The 17905-nt window shown below is 42.3% G+C and overlaps 1 protein-coding gene across 3 annotated transcripts in view; it reads left to right on the top strand.

Annotated features, from left to right (window-relative positions):
* The window catches only part of tlk2 (tousled-like kinase 2), a 174372-nt gene that overhangs the window by 90614 nt on the left and 65853 nt on the right, over positions 1–17905 (top strand). For all 3 annotated transcript variants that reach the window (XM_078223694.1, XM_078223695.1, XM_078223696.1), the window contains 2 exons: positions 3431–3523; positions 15612–15722. In XM_078223694.1, the coding sequence (XP_078079820.1) occupies positions 3431–3523; positions 15612–15722 (204 nt within the window). The remainder of the gene's footprint in view (positions 1–3430; positions 3524–15611; positions 15723–17905) is intronic.

Raw genomic sequence — 17905 nt, 5'->3', positions numbered from 1 at the left:
GTCCTCAAGTCTTTTAACACCTCTGGACAGAGAGGTCTACTGACTCTCAGACAGCAGCCTCCAGAGAAAGACCTGTCTTCAAACAGCAGAATTCCAGAGCGAGACCTCTCTTAACACAGCAGAACTCCAGAGAGAGAGAGGGTGAAAGTACCCCTTGCCTTTTGCAGACCTCTGGAAAGAGGTACCTATTTTCTAGCAGATCCCCAGACTTCAATTTTCAGAGAGCTACTCCTTTCAAATTCAAACAGCAACTGCCTGCTTTTCTCTGTCTAAGCCGAGCACGGCCCATTCCCATTCTTGTCAAGCAGCCTAATTAAACCCTACTTTGAAACCCCAGGTGACGACCCAAAAAATAACATGACTGCATTAACTCAAATTAAAACAAACACTCCAATAACTAGGAGCAATTATTCTTCGACATACTCACGTGGGCTGCCGGTTGTAGACAATCAGCACGGTAATCTGAGCTGAAGTATAAAACAGTCCCTTCTCAAGAAACATGACACAAATGTATTTCTTAAAGGCACAGTATCGTCACACTGTCATGAAAAGTATGGAATGCATTATTAAGTGAAGTAATAGCAGGACATTTAGGAAATCATCATGCAGTTATCAGCATGGCTTTGTGAGAATGAAATCCTGTTTTACAAATTTATTAGCTCTCTTTTGAAGAAGTAACGAGAAGGGTAGGCAAAGGAGAACTAGTAGGTGTAATTGGATTTCCAAAAGGCATTTTGAGAGGCCAAATCAATGATTGCTGTTCATGATATTGGTTTGATAAGAATTTTTAAAGATTGGGTTAATTCTCAGGAAACAGATTTGGGATACGTGGGTCATTTTCGTGATGGCAAACTTTAGTGCTGTGTCACAGAGTTCAGTGCTGGGACTTCAACTATTTATAGTCTATTGTGAGGATGGCGCAAAGAGTTTGCAAAGGGCTATAGATAAGTTAAGTGAGTGGAAATAAAATTGGCAGACAGGGGTATAATTTTGGGAAAATGCAAAGTTTTCCAGTATGGCAGGAAAAATAGAAGAGCATTACATTGTTTAAATGGCGAGTGCCCACAGAATTTTGCGATCCGGAAGGGTCTAGGAGTCTGTACATGAATCACAAAAAGTTAGCATGCAGGTATAAATAATTAGGAAGGAAAATGGAATGTTGGCCTTTATTGCAGTGGGTGGAGTAAAAAGTAGGGAAGTCTTACTACAGCTGCAGGGCGTTGGTGAGACTTCACCTCGAATACTGTGTATGGTGGAAGGAGGGACATGCTTGCTTGGAAGCAGTTTAAAGAAGGTTTACTTGAAGATTCCTAGCATAAAGGAGTTATTTTATGAGGATGGGTTGAGAGGGTTGGGTAGAAGAGTTGAGAGGTGACCTTATTGCAACAAATAAGATTCTGACGGGGCTTTACAGGGTAGATGCTGGGAGAATGTTCCCCTCATGGAGAATCTAGAACTCGGGGGCACAGCTTCAAAGGAAAAGTGTCCTATTGTAGACAGAGATGAGAGGAATAGAGCTCCGAAAGCTTGTGTGGCTTTTGCTACCAAATAAACCTGTTGGACTTTAACTTGGTGTTGTTAAACTTCTTACTAAGGAATTTCTCCCCAGAGGGTTGTTGATTCTCCTCCACAGAGAGCAGTGGAGGCTGGGTCATTGAATATATTCAAGGCTGAGTTAGACAGATTTCTGATTGAGTCGAGAGTTATAGGGACCGGCAAAAAAGTGGATTTGAGGTTGCAATCAAATCAGCCATGATTGTAACGAATTGTGGAGTGTGCTTTAGGGATTGACTGGCCAACTCCTGCTCCTATCTCTTAGATCTTATGAGAAGTGGCAGATGAAGTTCAGTGGGAAGTGGCATACTTTGCTTTATATGAATAGTAAGAATTATGATTCGATGTAGAAGCTGTTGATCTAGATTCATAACCAAGCTAATTTCGAATGTAAGTTATGGAAAAACTAGCAATAGTTTAATTGGCCACAATTCTCACCAACTTGAAAAAAACTAAAGGTGAAAATAGACACACAGATTGTAATGCCACTAACTAGCCTCTAGGTTAGTCTTTGGTTTCATTCTGGTTTAAGCAGGCTTAGATTAGTTTTCAGTAATAACCAGTTTTATGTTGAGACTTTTTCTGCCATATTATTGATTAAAGCTCCAGGATATTGAGCCTCTCTATAGAATTGGCCTGTTTGATCTCACCAAATAACAATCCTATGCAGTATGTATCAATCTAACATTTCAAAGCTAACCGTTGAGCGCCATAGATGATGCTCCCATGATCCTAATACCCATAGAGTCATCATCACTTGTATGCTTCACTTTATTTCACATAGATACTGATACAGTTCTATTTTGTAAAAAATTCACATAACTCTGAATTGTAAATCTCATTCCACATGTATGCACTTTTGAAAAGCTGTCCCTCCTAACTTGCTAATCTTGTCTGAACAGCTTTGTATTTGTGGGGTGTAATCCAGCATAGTTAAATAAATGAGTGGATCCATAATTATCTGTGGTTCAGAAGCTAAAATTGTTTTTATTTCTATTTTAGTTTTGGGGAGGGGAGGTGGGTTATATCACGTAGCTGTTATTTTTCATTTCTGTAGTTAGCCCTTCTAAATGTGTCCCAATCACGTACATTGTTTGTAAGTCCCTCTCTTAGTGTATCAGCAGTGGTCGTATATCCTATCTTAATGTTCATTTGTTGGAGCTGCAAGTATGTGGGTCTGTTAACATGCCACCCGCAGAGACCGTGCCTTGGACATCCCTCCAAAGGTTGCTCCCACTATCAGAACATCAACAGTGGCCCACTGATTCCTGCAGCCCTATTTAATTTGGAGCCCATTTCTCTGCTCCTTCCTTTTAACCTAATTTAATGGGATTCTTTTCTGTTCACTGTCATTGTTCCTTGCCTGGGACTTCCATTTGTGACCTCTCTTATGTCGTGCACCCTGAGATGCTTACTTAACAGTGACGCTTTGTAACAGGTCATCTGACCTGCCCTTTTATGCTGTTTTTTTCTTCCTTCTGCGATGACGCGCAGAGTGTGCCCTCAGCCTGAAGAAGGTAAACTGCACTCTGTGCTTGTTTGGCCAATTCCTGGTTGGCACATGCGCTAAAGACCATTAGTTTGTTGGAAGTCGGAGTTCCCGACCTCCAAACTCCAAGGTAAATATAGGATTCATCAGGATATATAGATGTAGACACAAAAAAATTAAACGATATGCAAATGCTTGATTTCATCCAAAAGTTTGCAACCGATCTTAATGTGTGTATCATTCACAGCATTGATTATTCTTAGCAAATGAAAGAAATACTAAAATGGACTGAGTGACAGTAAATCATTTTCTACATGTTCGTTGCTCCATATTTCCCTGAAAGTTGCATCAGAACATACTAAAGGATATTGTTTCATATGTTTACAGACAGACTTCACGTTGGAAAAACTAACTGCTCTGGAAAACAGCAAAAATTCAGACCTGGAAAAAAAAGAGGGAAGAATTGACGATTTACTACGGGTAACACTCTCTCTTTAACTAAGTGTTTCAAAATTTAGCAAAGTGCGAAGCTACATTTTAAGATCACTTCACAGCCCTGGAATAGTAATTTGCCCAATAGAACCTCACATTCATTTTGATGGTGAGAAGAAACTGGAGTCTGAAATTAGTGTCTTAAACTTGGGTAAAGATAATTGCAAATGTCTGAAGACCCAATTGGCTGAAATAGACTAGGATAATAAGTTAAAAGACAAGACTGTAAATATGTAGTGAAAGACATTCAAGGAAATACTTCATAACTCTCAACAAAGATATATTGCAGAAGGATTTGGACAGGTGAGGAGAGTGGACAAAGAAGTGGCAGATGGAATACAATGTGGAAAAGTGTGAGGTTATGCACTTTGGGAGGAGGAATGGAGGCATAGACTATTTTCTAAATGGGAAAATGCTTAGGAAATCAGAAACATAAAAGGACTTGGGAGACCTTTGTTCAAGATTCTCTTAAGGTTAACGTGCAGGTTCAGTCGGCAGTTAGGAAGGCAAATGCAATGTTAGCATTCATGTCGAGAGAGCTAGAATACAAGAGCAGGGATGCATAAGGCTCTGGTCAGACCCCATTTGGAGCATTGTGAGCAGTTTTGGGCCCCATATCTAAGGAAGGATGTGCCGGCCTTGGAAAGGATCCAGAGGATATTCGCAAGAATGATCCCTGGGATGAAGAGCTTGTCGTATGAAGAACGGTTGAGGACTCTGGGTCTGTACTCATTGGAGTTTAGAAGGATAAGGGTGGGATCTTATTGAAATTTACAGGATACTGCGAGGCCTGGATAGAGTGGACGCGGAGAGGATGTTTCCACTAGTAGGAAAAACCAGAACCAGAAGGCACAACCTCAGGCTGAAGGGACGATCCTTTAAAACAGAGATGAGGAAGAATTTCTTCAGTCAGAGAGTGGTGAATCTGTGGAACTCTTTGCCACAGAATGCTGTGGAAGCCAGGTCATTGAGATAGATAGGTTCTTGATTAATAAGGGGATCAGGGGTTATGGGGAAAAGGCAGGAGAATGGGGATGAGAAAAAAATCAGCCATGATTGAATGGCGGAGCAAACTCGATGGGCCGAGTGGCCTAATTCTGCTCCTATGTTTTATGGTCTTATTGACAAAGAAAGCCTCTACAAGACTGATGAATCAGCTGCAGCTAACTAAGGAAGTTAAGGATGGTATAAAATTAAGAGACGCCATACAATGTTGCAAAGATTTGTGGTAGACCAGAAGATTGGGAAAAAATTAGAAACTAGCAGAGATTAAACAAAAATAGAGAGAAATTAGAATATGTGAGCAAACTAGCAAGAAATATTTTTTTAAAAACAGCTTCTGCAAGCTTATAAAGAAAGCAGCTTAAGTGAAGCATGGTCCCTTAAGGTGATAAAACTGGGGAATTCATCATGGGAAACAAGGAAATGGCAGAGACTTTAAGCTAGTATTTTATTTGTATAGAAGACACTAACAGGCATCCTAAAAATAGTAGAAAATCAAGGGAGAAAAGGGAGGGAGGAACTTTAAACAATTGGGGATCACAGCCATCATTTGGAAAATTAATGGAACTTCCAAATTCCCTGGATCTGATTACCTAAATCCTAGGGTATGGAAAGAACTATCAACTCCCCTCAGATTCTGATGTTTCAATAGGATCACCTCTCATTTGTCTAAACCCCAGTGAGTATAGGCCCAACCTGAGGCTTTTCCTTGCCCCAAGATTTGGGCAGTTAGATCAGCATTGTTTCGAGTTTCTTTGTTCCAGTATAAAGAACTGGGGGGTGAAAAGTCTGGGGGGTGAATTTAAGCCTCTAACTTGCAAAATTCATTAGCAGATGATACCAATTTTAAGTGACAAAAGGAAGATGTTCTGATTTACTGCTACAAATGGAGAATCAGATGGCAAAAGTATACAACTTATCTTCTAACATTGTAGATCACCCGGCTGTTCAAATTAATGTGGGGCCTAAGAAGTATAAAGATTACGTGAACATTAAAATACATCTGGTGGGTTGGCCGTTATATTTGCGACCCTCACCCATTCAGTACTCATCCTATCAGTGCTTTGTGCCATCTGCTTTACTGATTTCCTGTGGAGCCAGTGTAAGTGTTTTGGAAGTTTAACACTCATGGTTTTTGGGTGGAGGGAAGTTTCACCCAATCCCTATTCACATTCTGTACAAACATTGCTGCCAAACAGTGCTGGTGACGAGAGGCCTCCAAGTGGCCCTGTTGTGCAACTACAGGTGTTACTTTGGAATAGAAACAGAAAATGCTGGATAAACTCAGCAGGTCTGGCAGCATCTGTGGCGAGAGAGAAACAGTTAACATTTCGAGTCCATATGACCAGTCTACAGAACTGAAGAGGGATAGAAATGTGGCCTTTAACTTGGCCGTAGGATAAGACTTCGCTTCAGCAGCCAGTTTAATTGGATACAACTCTGTTCCCTGTGGAAGAACAGGGTGGCACAGTGGTTAGCATTGCTGCCTCACAGCGCCAGAGACCTAGGTTCGATTTCCAGCTTGAGCCACTGACTGTGCGGAGTCTGCACATTGTCCTTGTGTCTGCATGGGTTTCCTCCCACAGTCCGAAAGACGTGCTGGTTAGGTGCATTGGCCAGGCTAAATTCTCCCTCGGTGAACCCGAACAGGCGCCGGAGTGTGGCGACAAGGGGATTTTCACTGTAACTTCATCCCAGTGCTAATGTAAGACACTAGTAATTTTTTTTTAAATTAAGAGATATGTTGCATTAACAGAGTGTCTTCAAGTCGCAGTGGTTCTATAATGTCCGAGGCTCCTACTGCAGCCTGATCCAGTCCACTTCTGTGGAGCAATGGATAATGTGTCACCAGAATGACAGAAAACTGCAAGTGATTCACAATTTAATAGGCTGCCAGTCCTCGCAGAATGTCTGAGGAAAGTGCACATAGGCCAGTGTGGTCAGAGGAATGTTGTCTGCTTTGTTCAGATCTTGGAGGGAGACGCACTCTTTGGTTACCGTCAGCATGCTGAAGACAGACTTCCCGTGAGAATCACTTTAATCTCCCGGAATTGCCTTCCTGCGTTCACCATGCGCAGCTTGTTTCTACCCTTGAATATTTTGAGGGTCACTCGTTGCTCAGAACTAATTGGTCCTTGTATTTAGTCATACGTTAATTCGATTGCAGCTCAAGTTCAAATGCACCAAGGTGATTGCGAGCTCTCGGTGCCCTCCCTATTTGAAGAGCAGCTGCTATCTTAATATGAATCATTGTTGTTCTTAATTGTCCTCATTGTATGAGGTTAGTTCCAACTTTCTTATAAAAAAGTTATTTTAAATTTTGTTTTGCTACCAAATCTATGTTATAAAACTAATAAGTCAAATCATTGAAACTACACAGTGCTGAAATTTTGTTTTGTGCTTTTCTGGTGAGAATGTGCCCCCTTTATCTTCTCCGCATTCCAACCCCTATGTCTGAATTGGCTGTCGGATGAAGATAAAGCTTTGACAGTGACCCCCAAGGGCAGTTCCCAGATGGAACTCTCTCTCTAGCATGTTTTGCCACGGCGATAGCCTGAGCCCTGGTATCCAACCAACACAGTGTCTTCGTTCACTTTGCAGCACCACTTAATTTTACTTTTTAAATCCTTGGCACGTGGCTGTCATTTATTACCCTCCTGGAGTAGGTTGTTTGGCATTTGAAATCCACATGGTTTCTCTCATGGACTAGAAGTGAGCTGATTCATGGGATTTGAGCATATTTTAAAGCGAGCCTGGGTAACTTCGTAGAAGTAGAAATCGTAGAAACCCTACAGTGCAGAAAGGGGCCATTCGGCCCATCGAGTCTGCACCGACCACAATCCCACCCAGACCCTCTCCCCATATCCCCAAATAGTTACCCACTAATCCCTCTAACCTACACATCCCGGATGTTTGGTGCCACAGGCCCCCTGAGCCAGGTGCTATGGTGAGGTTGAGCTGCAGTGTTTCAGTTCATGCCTGCCTGGGCATTGACACTGTGTCTCAGACCAGACTGCCCAGTAAAAATCTTCCACTGTGGGGCGTGTTGTTTGATGCAGAGTAGATGGAAAATTTTGACATTGGATCTGTTTTGCAAATGTGGTAGAAAGAGAAGCCAGTTCATTTTTATAAACAGCACTTTGGTAGGCCTAAATGATCAGAATGTGGCTGCTTTGAATAGTTTTAATGCTCTTTTCATTGAGGTATTTTTTTAAAAAGCTTACTTTAAAAGGAAAATAATAATGCAAGCTTTTGTACCCACAGTGGGAGGGAAGAGGGGGAATACACAAATTAGTAAATTTAAAACTGAAAGTGGCGTAACTATGTACTGACTTTCTTGGCAACTGTGAAGGACAAAGCTGAACTTTTATTATTTTGGATTGTAGGTGTTTAATGTAGACTACATTTTTCAACCAAATTGTCATAGTCAACATTTCCACCAGATGGCACCAGAGTCAGGCAAATGCACTAATTTGAATACCACTCGATCCAAGCTAATTTTATCATTCCTATGGTACACATCTATCTGATAAAGGAGGATAATTGAATCCATACAATGCAGAAGAAGGCCATTCAGCCCATCGAGTCTTCACTGATGAAGTGCCTTGTACCTCAACCCCCTCCCTGCCCCCCCCCCACCACCCCAACTGCCACTGCCGTCGTATCCCCATAACCTTGCGTGTTTGCAATGGTTAATCCGCCTAAACTACACATCTTTGTATATCTAAGAGACAATTCTACTACTTTTCCTAATTATTTACTGTACCTGCAGACTAGCCTTTTTTGAGATCTACACACTAAGACACACACATCCCTCTGCATCTGAACTCTGCAGTCTCTCACCATTTAGCTGTATGTGTGTTGAAATTATATAATTGTTAACTCGTATATAGTAAACTTTCTTCTAAACCGTGGAATCTTGTGGCTTAATGCTCTTCAAACTTGGCATTTCAAGTTTGGTCTACTCTAGTGTTTTTTTTAAAAATCGCTGGTCCCTCACTGGATTGTAAGGAAGAGCATGATGGGAAAATTGGTCAGCTATTTGGTACAATATAAGCAAGGCAGACTCGGCATAACTTTAAGACATGCCTGACCTCTGTATAACCTGATAAGGCTGACTCTGCATAACCTATGGCTGTGTGAGCAAGACAAGATAAGGTCAGGGATGATGGAGTCACCCACCTTCTTCTGTTACATCAAAGGGCAAGATAAGGGTATGAATGATGAGACAAGGAGTTCTAGGAGGTCAGCAAGTTGTGCCATGATTAATGATATTGCTTATGATTCTATTACTGATCGATTTCCTGAATAAGCTCTGGTCACGCAAACTGATAATGATTATGTATAAATACTGAACTGTTTCTTTCTGTGAGCGCGGACTTGAGGAGGAATTAGCAAGTTGTACCAACTACTCTCCGAACTCAAGTTTTCAACCAAATCTGCATGCAGTCTTTCGTAAATAAATACTAGTTGTTTTGTCGGAACGAACTTTGTTGAGTTTTTCTATCACAGTCAAGAAGCAGCAAAGTTTCCACTTCAACAGTTCTCATCCAGGATTGCAGTTTTGAGCTTATTTGCAACACTTCTCCATGTTCCTATTTCAGCGGCATTTCCTCCAATCTGGCAGAGTTGTTAATGGGTAAAACCTGAATCCTTGCACATGCGTTGTACTTGTTAGCAAGCCCAAAATTAACAATCAACCATTAAAAGTGTACATCTTAGTGAAGTTGCAAGGGGTAACCTCCCTATTCTCTCATCATTGTTGAAGGTGGAATAGTTAAAGTTGCCAGAGGACCAGAGGCTGCTCTCCCCTTTGAGGGGAAGAGCTGACTAGTGGTGATTTAACCTGAGGATCACCACACCTGGCCTTCACGAGTAACAGATAAATGTATGTACGGATTAGTCTACCTGGTCAGATTTAGTTATTAGTTGGACAATAATACACAACAATCGATAGAGTCACAGCTGGGAAGAAACAGTCAAAATCTTTTCTTTTAAAAAAGAAAAATCGAATTCAATCACAAGAGTTTGGTGTGGGATTTTTTTTTTAAGCAACTTTTGGATAAATTATTCTGGTTCATCTTCTGCTGGGTGAAAAAGAGATGCAGTGTTTCACATAGTTGAGTTCCAATCTGCCCATTAATTTCTGTGTGCTTTTGCCAGAATTACAGGTCAGCAGAAAGCATCAGTGTTTTTATTCCATAATCTTTCTTTCTTGTTGCAATCACTGTTTCCAAAGTAAATCAACAGGATAATTTTGTTACAATCTCAGACCAAATCCTCTGATTTTGGTACCATCCTGGATGAGAACTGCAAATTTTATTACAATCCGGTGAAGGACCAGCACATTTTAAAAAACACTAGAGTAGACGAAATTTGAAATGCCAAGAACTCTCGAAGAGCATGAAGCCACAAGATTCCACGGTTTAGAAGAAAGTTTACTATACACGAGTTAACAAAGCAAACAGTCGATACTATCTATCTTGTACTCTAAGGTCCAGAATTAACATGAGGTGACATGAATTAACAGGTAAACTGTGGTCAAGTACAAGACAAACTGTACATTTAGACACAACCAAGACAGGTCCCACCCAGACGTCAGTGAGTTAGAAAAAATCTTTAAACCTCTCTTCCTCCTGAGGGATTTTCTTTCAAAGAGTTACTCTAATCCCCAGCCACCAGCAGCTGTACCCGAATAGAGTTTCACAGGTGGAATCGTAACACTCTTTCAGATTTCTCTCAAACCTGCTCCCAAGTCCAACCTTCCTGGGCTTCTTTCCCAGCTAAGCTAACCTTCCAAGATTGCATCCCCCTCCCGAGCTGGCCAGGCTGCTTTCCAGCGTATGCACAGCCCCGTTTTCCCGACCCCATTGCTGCCAACAGCTGCTTCTGGGCTTCCCTTTGCCCCAACTCTTAGCAGCACTGAGCTTACCACGGCTCTGGGGGGGCTTCTCTGAGTCTCCGACCCTTAGCAGCATGGAGCCAATGGTGACACTACAACTGCTTAAAGCCTGGGTATCGCTGGGTACTCGCTGTTCATTAACTGCTGCCCACTGATCCTTCAACTGACCTCTGTGTCCTGATGCAGAGTTGGATATAATTTGGTACATTCTGTGATTTAAACATTAGTCTCCAATCAACCAAGGGTCACTCTCACAAGCGTTAACTTAAAAAAAAAAGCCCCAAAATTGATTTAGTCAGAAAGTTGACTATCTTTTAACGTGGGAGGTGAGTGGTTAATAACTGGCAGCTGTCATTCCACCAGGAGCAGGTCACTGGCCTTCGCCAGTGAAGTTGGAAGAGAAATTCACCAAAGTGTTCCAGTGCTAACTAATATCCAGGAATCATCACTACTGGACGGCAAGGGTGGCTGGGGTACCTGTCTTGGTCAAATACTCGTCAGTGCCCCTGACTAGACTGACCTGAACAGTGGCCAAATGGATGAGGTAGTGGAAAGCTGCGGTGTGGAACAGATTCTGAATGAGCAGCCAGTTTCAGGGAGACAGAAAGTTAATTTTCTTCCACAGCTCGACAATCTTATCCTCCTTTAGGATATTTAAGGATCATTATTCTTAAATGTTTTTAAGCTTTGCCTATTTAATTATATCCAAGGACTATGAGCACTTGTATCAGACCCGGAATGGAGTCCAAGCCCGTCAACAACATGTGACACCCAGATGTGTAACACAAGATGGTGCTAAAAGTTACCGTGATCCTTTCATCATCAGATTTCTCTCCCCCCCCCCCCCTCCGCACTCGCTGACACTTTATCCATATGATGGCCAGTTTTGCACAGGTTACAGTAGCTTCCGTTGATATTGGTTGCGCTGCGAGGGAGTGTCTTTATTTCCTGTATAATCCCTGCTGCTTTGGTGGCAAGCGTTGCATCAATTGTTTCTTTACCATTCGGTGAGTCCCTGCACCGGGTGAATTCCGTTCTGAAAAGTTGCATCCGATTGTCCTCATCCTTACCAAAATAAACAGCAAATAGTGTTTCATTCTGGAACTGGGCAGGTGGACTGCAGAGGTCCAACATGTTCCTATCTTCCCATTTAACACTAATATGCTGTCACACATTTTCTACTTAACTGAGTGACCTTGTGTTGAGAGAGGAGGAGATAGAAGAGTGGAATATTGCAGCTGACTAATGTGATGTTTTTAAATGGCAGATTTAATATAGATAAACTCCGTAACTGACGGAGCAGAGCACAGTCTACTCTTTGTCCCGGGTCTCTGTTCAAATTCTGATCATTTTAAGCTGTTATTTGCTTAAGCTCTTGCCTTGTATTATTTATGTCACATAATTCAAATTATTTTTAAAATTCTACTGTGAAAGGAGACATTAAACGTGGTGGCACAGTGGTTAGCACTGCTGCCTCACAGCACCAGGGACCCAGGTTCAATTCCGGCTTCGGATCACTGTCTGTGTGGAGTTTGCACATTCTCCCCGTGACTGCGTGGGTTTCCTCCGGGTGCTCCGGTTTCTTCCCACAGTCCAAAGATGTGCGGGTTAGGTGGATTGGCCGGGCTAAATTGCCCCTTACTGTCAGGGGGACTAACTGGGGTAAATGCATGGGGTTTTGGGGATAGGACTTGGGTAGGATTGTGGTCGGTGCAGACTTGATGGGCCAAATGGCCTCCTTCTGCACTATGTCTATGTTAAATTCTCAGAAGTACGCTAGCTTTTAAAAGTCAAATGGAATATAAATTAACTTTGTGGAAAACTGGTGTTTCCAGCTAAGCATGCACTTTCATCATATTTTATACTGACAAGTGTATCCCTAAAATAAATCTACTGAAATGTAGAATTATTGGGGAGGGGAAGCCCCCCGCAGGATGTACTGACGGTGCAGCATTTTGTTGGGGGATGGGGTGGTGTGTGTGTTTGTGTTGGAAGCTGGTGCTAGGTGGAATATGTGAGAGTGGGGGAACTGTGCGTATGTGGCAGGTGACGTGTGTTAGTGTTGCACAGAGCAACAATATCCGTGCCTCCGGAATTAGCAGTTCTCCGATAGCATTAATATAAAATAAGAGATGGCCTTAGTGTGCTCACCCAGCATTACAGGGAAAATGGGCCATTTCCCAACTTGGAAGAGCCACGTGAGCAGGGAGACTAAAAGAAACCTGTTGTTGTGCAGCCCAATCCTGACGTGTCCTGTTTGTGAAATGAGCTGCCCTTTAAAACATGGAAATGAAGCTGACTTTAATCCAAAGGCTGATTAATTGTGGACTCTTTTATCCCCCCGAAAGAAAGTATATTGGAATGCATGTAAACTTCCCCAGTGACGGAGATCAAAGAGTGAGGAGTCGAGAGATTTCCAGCATTTTGTTTCAGCAGTGCTAACCCTTGCCAACCACATCAGTGTATATAGTAACTTATGGAAATAGCAGTCTGAAGATTGGGCAAATGCAAGACCCGTAACAGCTGGAGAATTAAATTTGCACATGAATTGTGAATGGCCTGACTGTTCTGAGCAACTTGCACTCTGCCCATGAACCCTCTGCGTCTGAGCTACAGCGCCTCCTGGCTGCGTGCCAAAAGAAATTGAGCATGTCGGCAGTCAAAGTGAGACCCATCAACTTGCGATTGTGCTAAAGTGTGTGGCCAGCAGTTACACAAAGGACGATAAGTTCATCCTGTTGCAATCTGGATGCCCAGACAGTGTGTCTGTGGATGTAAACACTACATGTAAAACCGCTGGAAGCAGAAATGTACCTTCAGTTAAAAACATAAACGGAGATCTTTGATATGCTGAGGTTTTTGCCCTTTTTGTGCACCTGGGTCTTTTAAGCTTGCTTTATTGACTCAGCTCCCCAGAATGGCTTAGTATGAGCCAAGCTAGGAAAATAATCATTTGTTTGTCAGGACCATTCTGGATGATTCCACTGGGAAAGATTTGTCTCTCCTACCTGTTTCTGTCAGATTTCTTAATTGTCAAAAACACAGAAGGTTTGCAAGAACACATTTGGAAATCAATTTAAGGAATATTTGTCAAAAAATCTTGCACTTTAATAAGGGCAGTTGTGAACTCTTGGAAAACGTATTGTTATTTATTGTTTAGAAGATGGAGAAGAGATTTATTTTTATATTAAGAATTGGAAGAAGTGCAGTGGAGTGTTTGGTGATTGAAGGGTATCGCTGAAACTGAAAGGAAGAATCTGCAGCACCGGCCTTGATATATAGTACAGAAACTGAGGCAACCTCATGGAGAGGGACAATGACTGGAAACTACTGAGATGTCGATACTGAGATGAATGTTTGGAGTGATGAGAGAGGACAGAATCGGGAACCAGGTCAATGAAGATTGTGGGAGTGTTGGAGAAAATAGCCAAGAAGAGGTTGAAATGGTTTGGAGAAAGAGGAGAAACGTGGCAAGGCGAGTGATGGAGATGAGACTGCTGGGAAGAGGAAGGCTCAGACCAGATAGGAAAATGAGAGCCCAAGAGGAATGGGTGCCTGACAGGAGGGAATGGAAAAGGCTGATCAACCAGCATTGTAGTGACCCCAAGTAAAATGGGAAAAGCCAAAAGAAGAGATTTATTTTTAATAAACCCTTCATTTTTTTCGCTGTTCTCTGGTGTATTTTATATTCCTCCAAAACGAGGTTGGTTGGTGCCTGAAGTTGATATTGTTCCCTTCTTCTTGCATGTCAGCCTGAGGCAAAAAGCATATTAGCTTTGGTTAGATGAACATGCACAAAAATGACAGGCAAGAAAAGAACTGCAGTTCCATTCAACCTGTTCTGTGCAGTTTTGATCTCTTGTGTGTCACTAATGTACATTCCCAAGCATTGTGAGGAATGGCCAAGTCATTTGCAAGTAAAGGCAACTGCAGCATAAATCTTCCCCGCCCCTTCTTTTGCCAACTATGTACCTGAGTTGCAAATTCTGAATACACCTTTCCAATTCACGTGTCATCCACAGGTGACCTGAGATCGCAAGTTTTCCCCATGCCAGTTATTGGCTGTTTTGCTGTCAAACTGAGTTCAGGCAGCCCAATATTTAAAAAAAAATTATAGGATGCTTCTAGCCAAGAGCTAGCAACAACTGACGGCATGGTGATGCAGTGGCTAGCACTGCTGCCTCACAGCACCAGGGACCCTGTGTTTGATTCCGACCTTGGGTGGAGTTTGTACGTTCTCACCGTGTCTGTAGGTTTCCTCCAGATTCTCCGGATTCCTCCCACAATCCTGTTTAGGTGCATTGGCCATGCTAAATTGCCCCTTAGTTCCCAAAGATGTGTAGGTTAGGTGGATTAGCCATGGAAAATGCGTGGCATTACAGAGATAGGGTGGAAAGGAGGGCCTGGATGGGATTCTCTTTAGGAGAGTAAATGGGCCGAATGGCCTCCTTCAGCACTGTAGGGATTTGATGGTTCTAACAGAGAAAAGAGGCTGCCACCCCATTATGGGCGAGATGCAACGCTGTGTTCCAAAGCTGAAAGGCCAGTCTAATTCGCTGTACCATCTAAAACCTCTCTTTTGTTAATAAAGGTTTATTAAAGATATTCTGTGACTTCCACAGCATCCTGTGTGGAGTTGTATCCCAACTGCTCACAGGTGTAATGGTGTGAAAGGCTGAAATAGTTCTTTGGATATGGAAACTATTTCTGTGGCCCATAGTGGTGCAGGACCAGACCATGGACACCTGAACCTAGAGTTTGAGAATGAACTCGTTCATGTGTATTGAAAAACACAATTTAATGTAGCTTTTTCAGTTTTCCTGAAGTTATTCATTTTTTCTTTGCAGTGATCAAAGCAGACACTGAATTATTTCCTATCGCAGACAAACCAAATTTTGGCCGCAGTGGACTATTTTAATTTTCTAGTACCAGAACAGGGCCTCTGTAAGCTAGGAAATTGAAAGTGAGCGGCAGCAATTTTTTTCACCCCATGGCTATTTCATCAACAAGAACTTGGATTTAGAAAGCACCTTTCATTGTCGTAAAACACGTTAGACATTCTGTTTTATTTATCATTCATCTGAAAGGCAGCATGGGCATAGTCAGGAACAGTAGATGCTCTGGTGCTGTGTTGTAACTGTAGCTCATTGATTTCCTTTCTTTCTATTTCAGACAAATTGTGATTTAAGAAGACAAATAGATGAGCAACAGAAAATGCTGGAAAGATATAAAGAACGGTTAAATAAATGTGTGACGATGAGCAAAAAGCTACTAATAGAAAAGGTACGCCGGCCATTAATTTGAGCTTGAACATTCAAAACACTGCTGCAGAGGAAGGTCGAGGGAGAATACTTTCCTATTTTAAAGAACATATTGACCTCAGGAGAACTTTGACTGACTTTGTTCTAGAAGCTCCGTGGCATTCAGCAGGGTCTCGCTTGCTACTAGGCTGCTTGAATGTTATCGTCAGCTGGTATTAAAGCAGTTGTCTTGGATGGATGTAAAAGATCCCATGGTGCTACTTCAAAGAAGAGCTGGGTGTTCCGCACATTACCTTGGCAAACATTTATCCCTTAAGATAACCAACATCTCTTAAGAAACGGATTTTCAGGTCATTATGACACTGCTGTCTGTGGGACCTTGCTCTGCACTAATTGGCTACCACGCTGAGTATTTAATTGACCAAAGCGTTTTGGGGTGGCCTAAGATTGTCAAAAATACTACATCCAAGTACAAGCCTTTCATTCTTGCTTTCTTTTTGTAACAACTCCTCTGAAAACAGTGGGGACAAGAAAGAAAGTCTAGATGCTGATCTCATAGTAGAAAGCAGAAGGGACTTTCCAATACCATCCTCGTGCACGTGGCTTGTGTACTGAGTGATGGAATTATTTTGTTTCATTTTTTCCTTCAGTTTAAAGGGAGATTATTGCAGATACTGGGGATTGTTGATCAGAGTGTTACTATTTTTAGTGATTAATTAGGGAGTTAGTAAAAAACTTGCAAGTTGTTATTTTATTGTGCAATGCTAATAATGAGTACATAACTATTTTGATATAGAATTGTTCAGTTTTATTTAGCGAGTTGATAAGAAACTAGCACAAGAGAGACTTGCAACGTAAATGAGGCACTTCCATTTCCCAAGAGGTAGCCAGTTCATGTTTAACCCAGGTCATGGCATCAAGCAGAACTTTGCAAATTTTTCAGTTGGTTTTTTTATTGGCACCTGTCCACCTTGGGAGCTGATGGACTGTGCCCAGGGTGTATGTCACTTCTGTATTGGACATTGTTGCGGCTATAGAGGCCAATTTGTGAGGAGCGAACTCTTCTGCAGCTGGCATGGAATGAATAGTATTGGCTCGAGGTCAACTGATATTTTTCTCCTCCCAACGAGCTCTTCTGCCATCTGGTCATTTCTTTTGTGGTTCTCTTTTTCCATGCCAACCTGACTGGCTGTTTCCAGTTGGCAAAAAGGCTGTTTCGAGGCACTCCATTCAGCAACAAGGACTTCCCATGCATCGACTCCTATCCCAGTTAACTTGAAGTCCTGCTTCCAGATACCCTTGTGTTGCAAACGCAGCAACCTGTTGGTCTTGTGCAGATGGCAGACTAGCCATATCCTAAAGACATGCCTGATGGCTATCATCCATTTGGCTCACATGACCCAGCCAGTGGAGTCGTGGCTGACCCAAGGGGGAAAATGTGGAAATCCCTGCACACTTTGTAGTTCCATGTTCACTACTCTGCCTTGCCGGGGTACGTCCAGTATTTGTCCTGAGGCATGGAGGTGAAAGCTGTTCAGCTGCCTTTCTTGGCTTGTCCATGCCTTACTACTGTAAAGGAGGGTGCTGAGAACACAAGCCTGATGCACATGGAGTTGTTTATCTTTGGTTGGTTTGAAGTTGATCCACATTCAACATCTCAACTTTGACATGACAGCTGCAACCTTTGCGATCCTGGTGCTGATTTCAGCATCAAGGGACTGGTTGCTCGTAACTGTTGATCTAAGGTATGTGAAACTGTTGATGATCTCCAGAATTAGATTTTCAATGTTGATGGGAGATGGCATCTCTACGTCCTCGCCCACAATATTGTCTTCCTGAATCTGATTTGTCAGTCCATATTCCTGCAGGCCCAGGAGAACAGATGTATAAGCTGCTGCGAGTGAACTTTAGTATGGAATGTTAGCACGACGTCATCATCGAATAGCAACTCTCACACTAGGACATTATTCACTTTGGTCTTGGCACGTGGTCTTGCCAAGCTAGCGTGCTGTTGGCTCTGGCATGCAGGTAGGCACCTTCATTTGAGTCGCCAAAAGTGTCCAGATAGCAACGTGGAGAAAAATTTGCTAAAGTGAGTTGGCACCAGGATGCGACCCTGCTTTAGACAGCTGCTGACCTTGAAAGCTTCTGATGATTCTCCATTGTAATTGATGAAACCACATGTTCTTGTGGAATGAAAAAATG

Source organism: Mustelus asterias, chromosome 11 (genome assembly GCF_964213995.1).
Source record: "Mustelus asterias chromosome 11, sMusAst1.hap1.1, whole genome shotgun sequence".
Classification (NCBI taxonomy): Eukaryota; Metazoa; Chordata; class Chondrichthyes; order Carcharhiniformes; family Triakidae; genus Mustelus; species Mustelus asterias.
The sequence above is the reverse complement of the archived record's forward strand: the minus strand, read 5'-3'. Positions and strand labels throughout refer to the sequence as shown.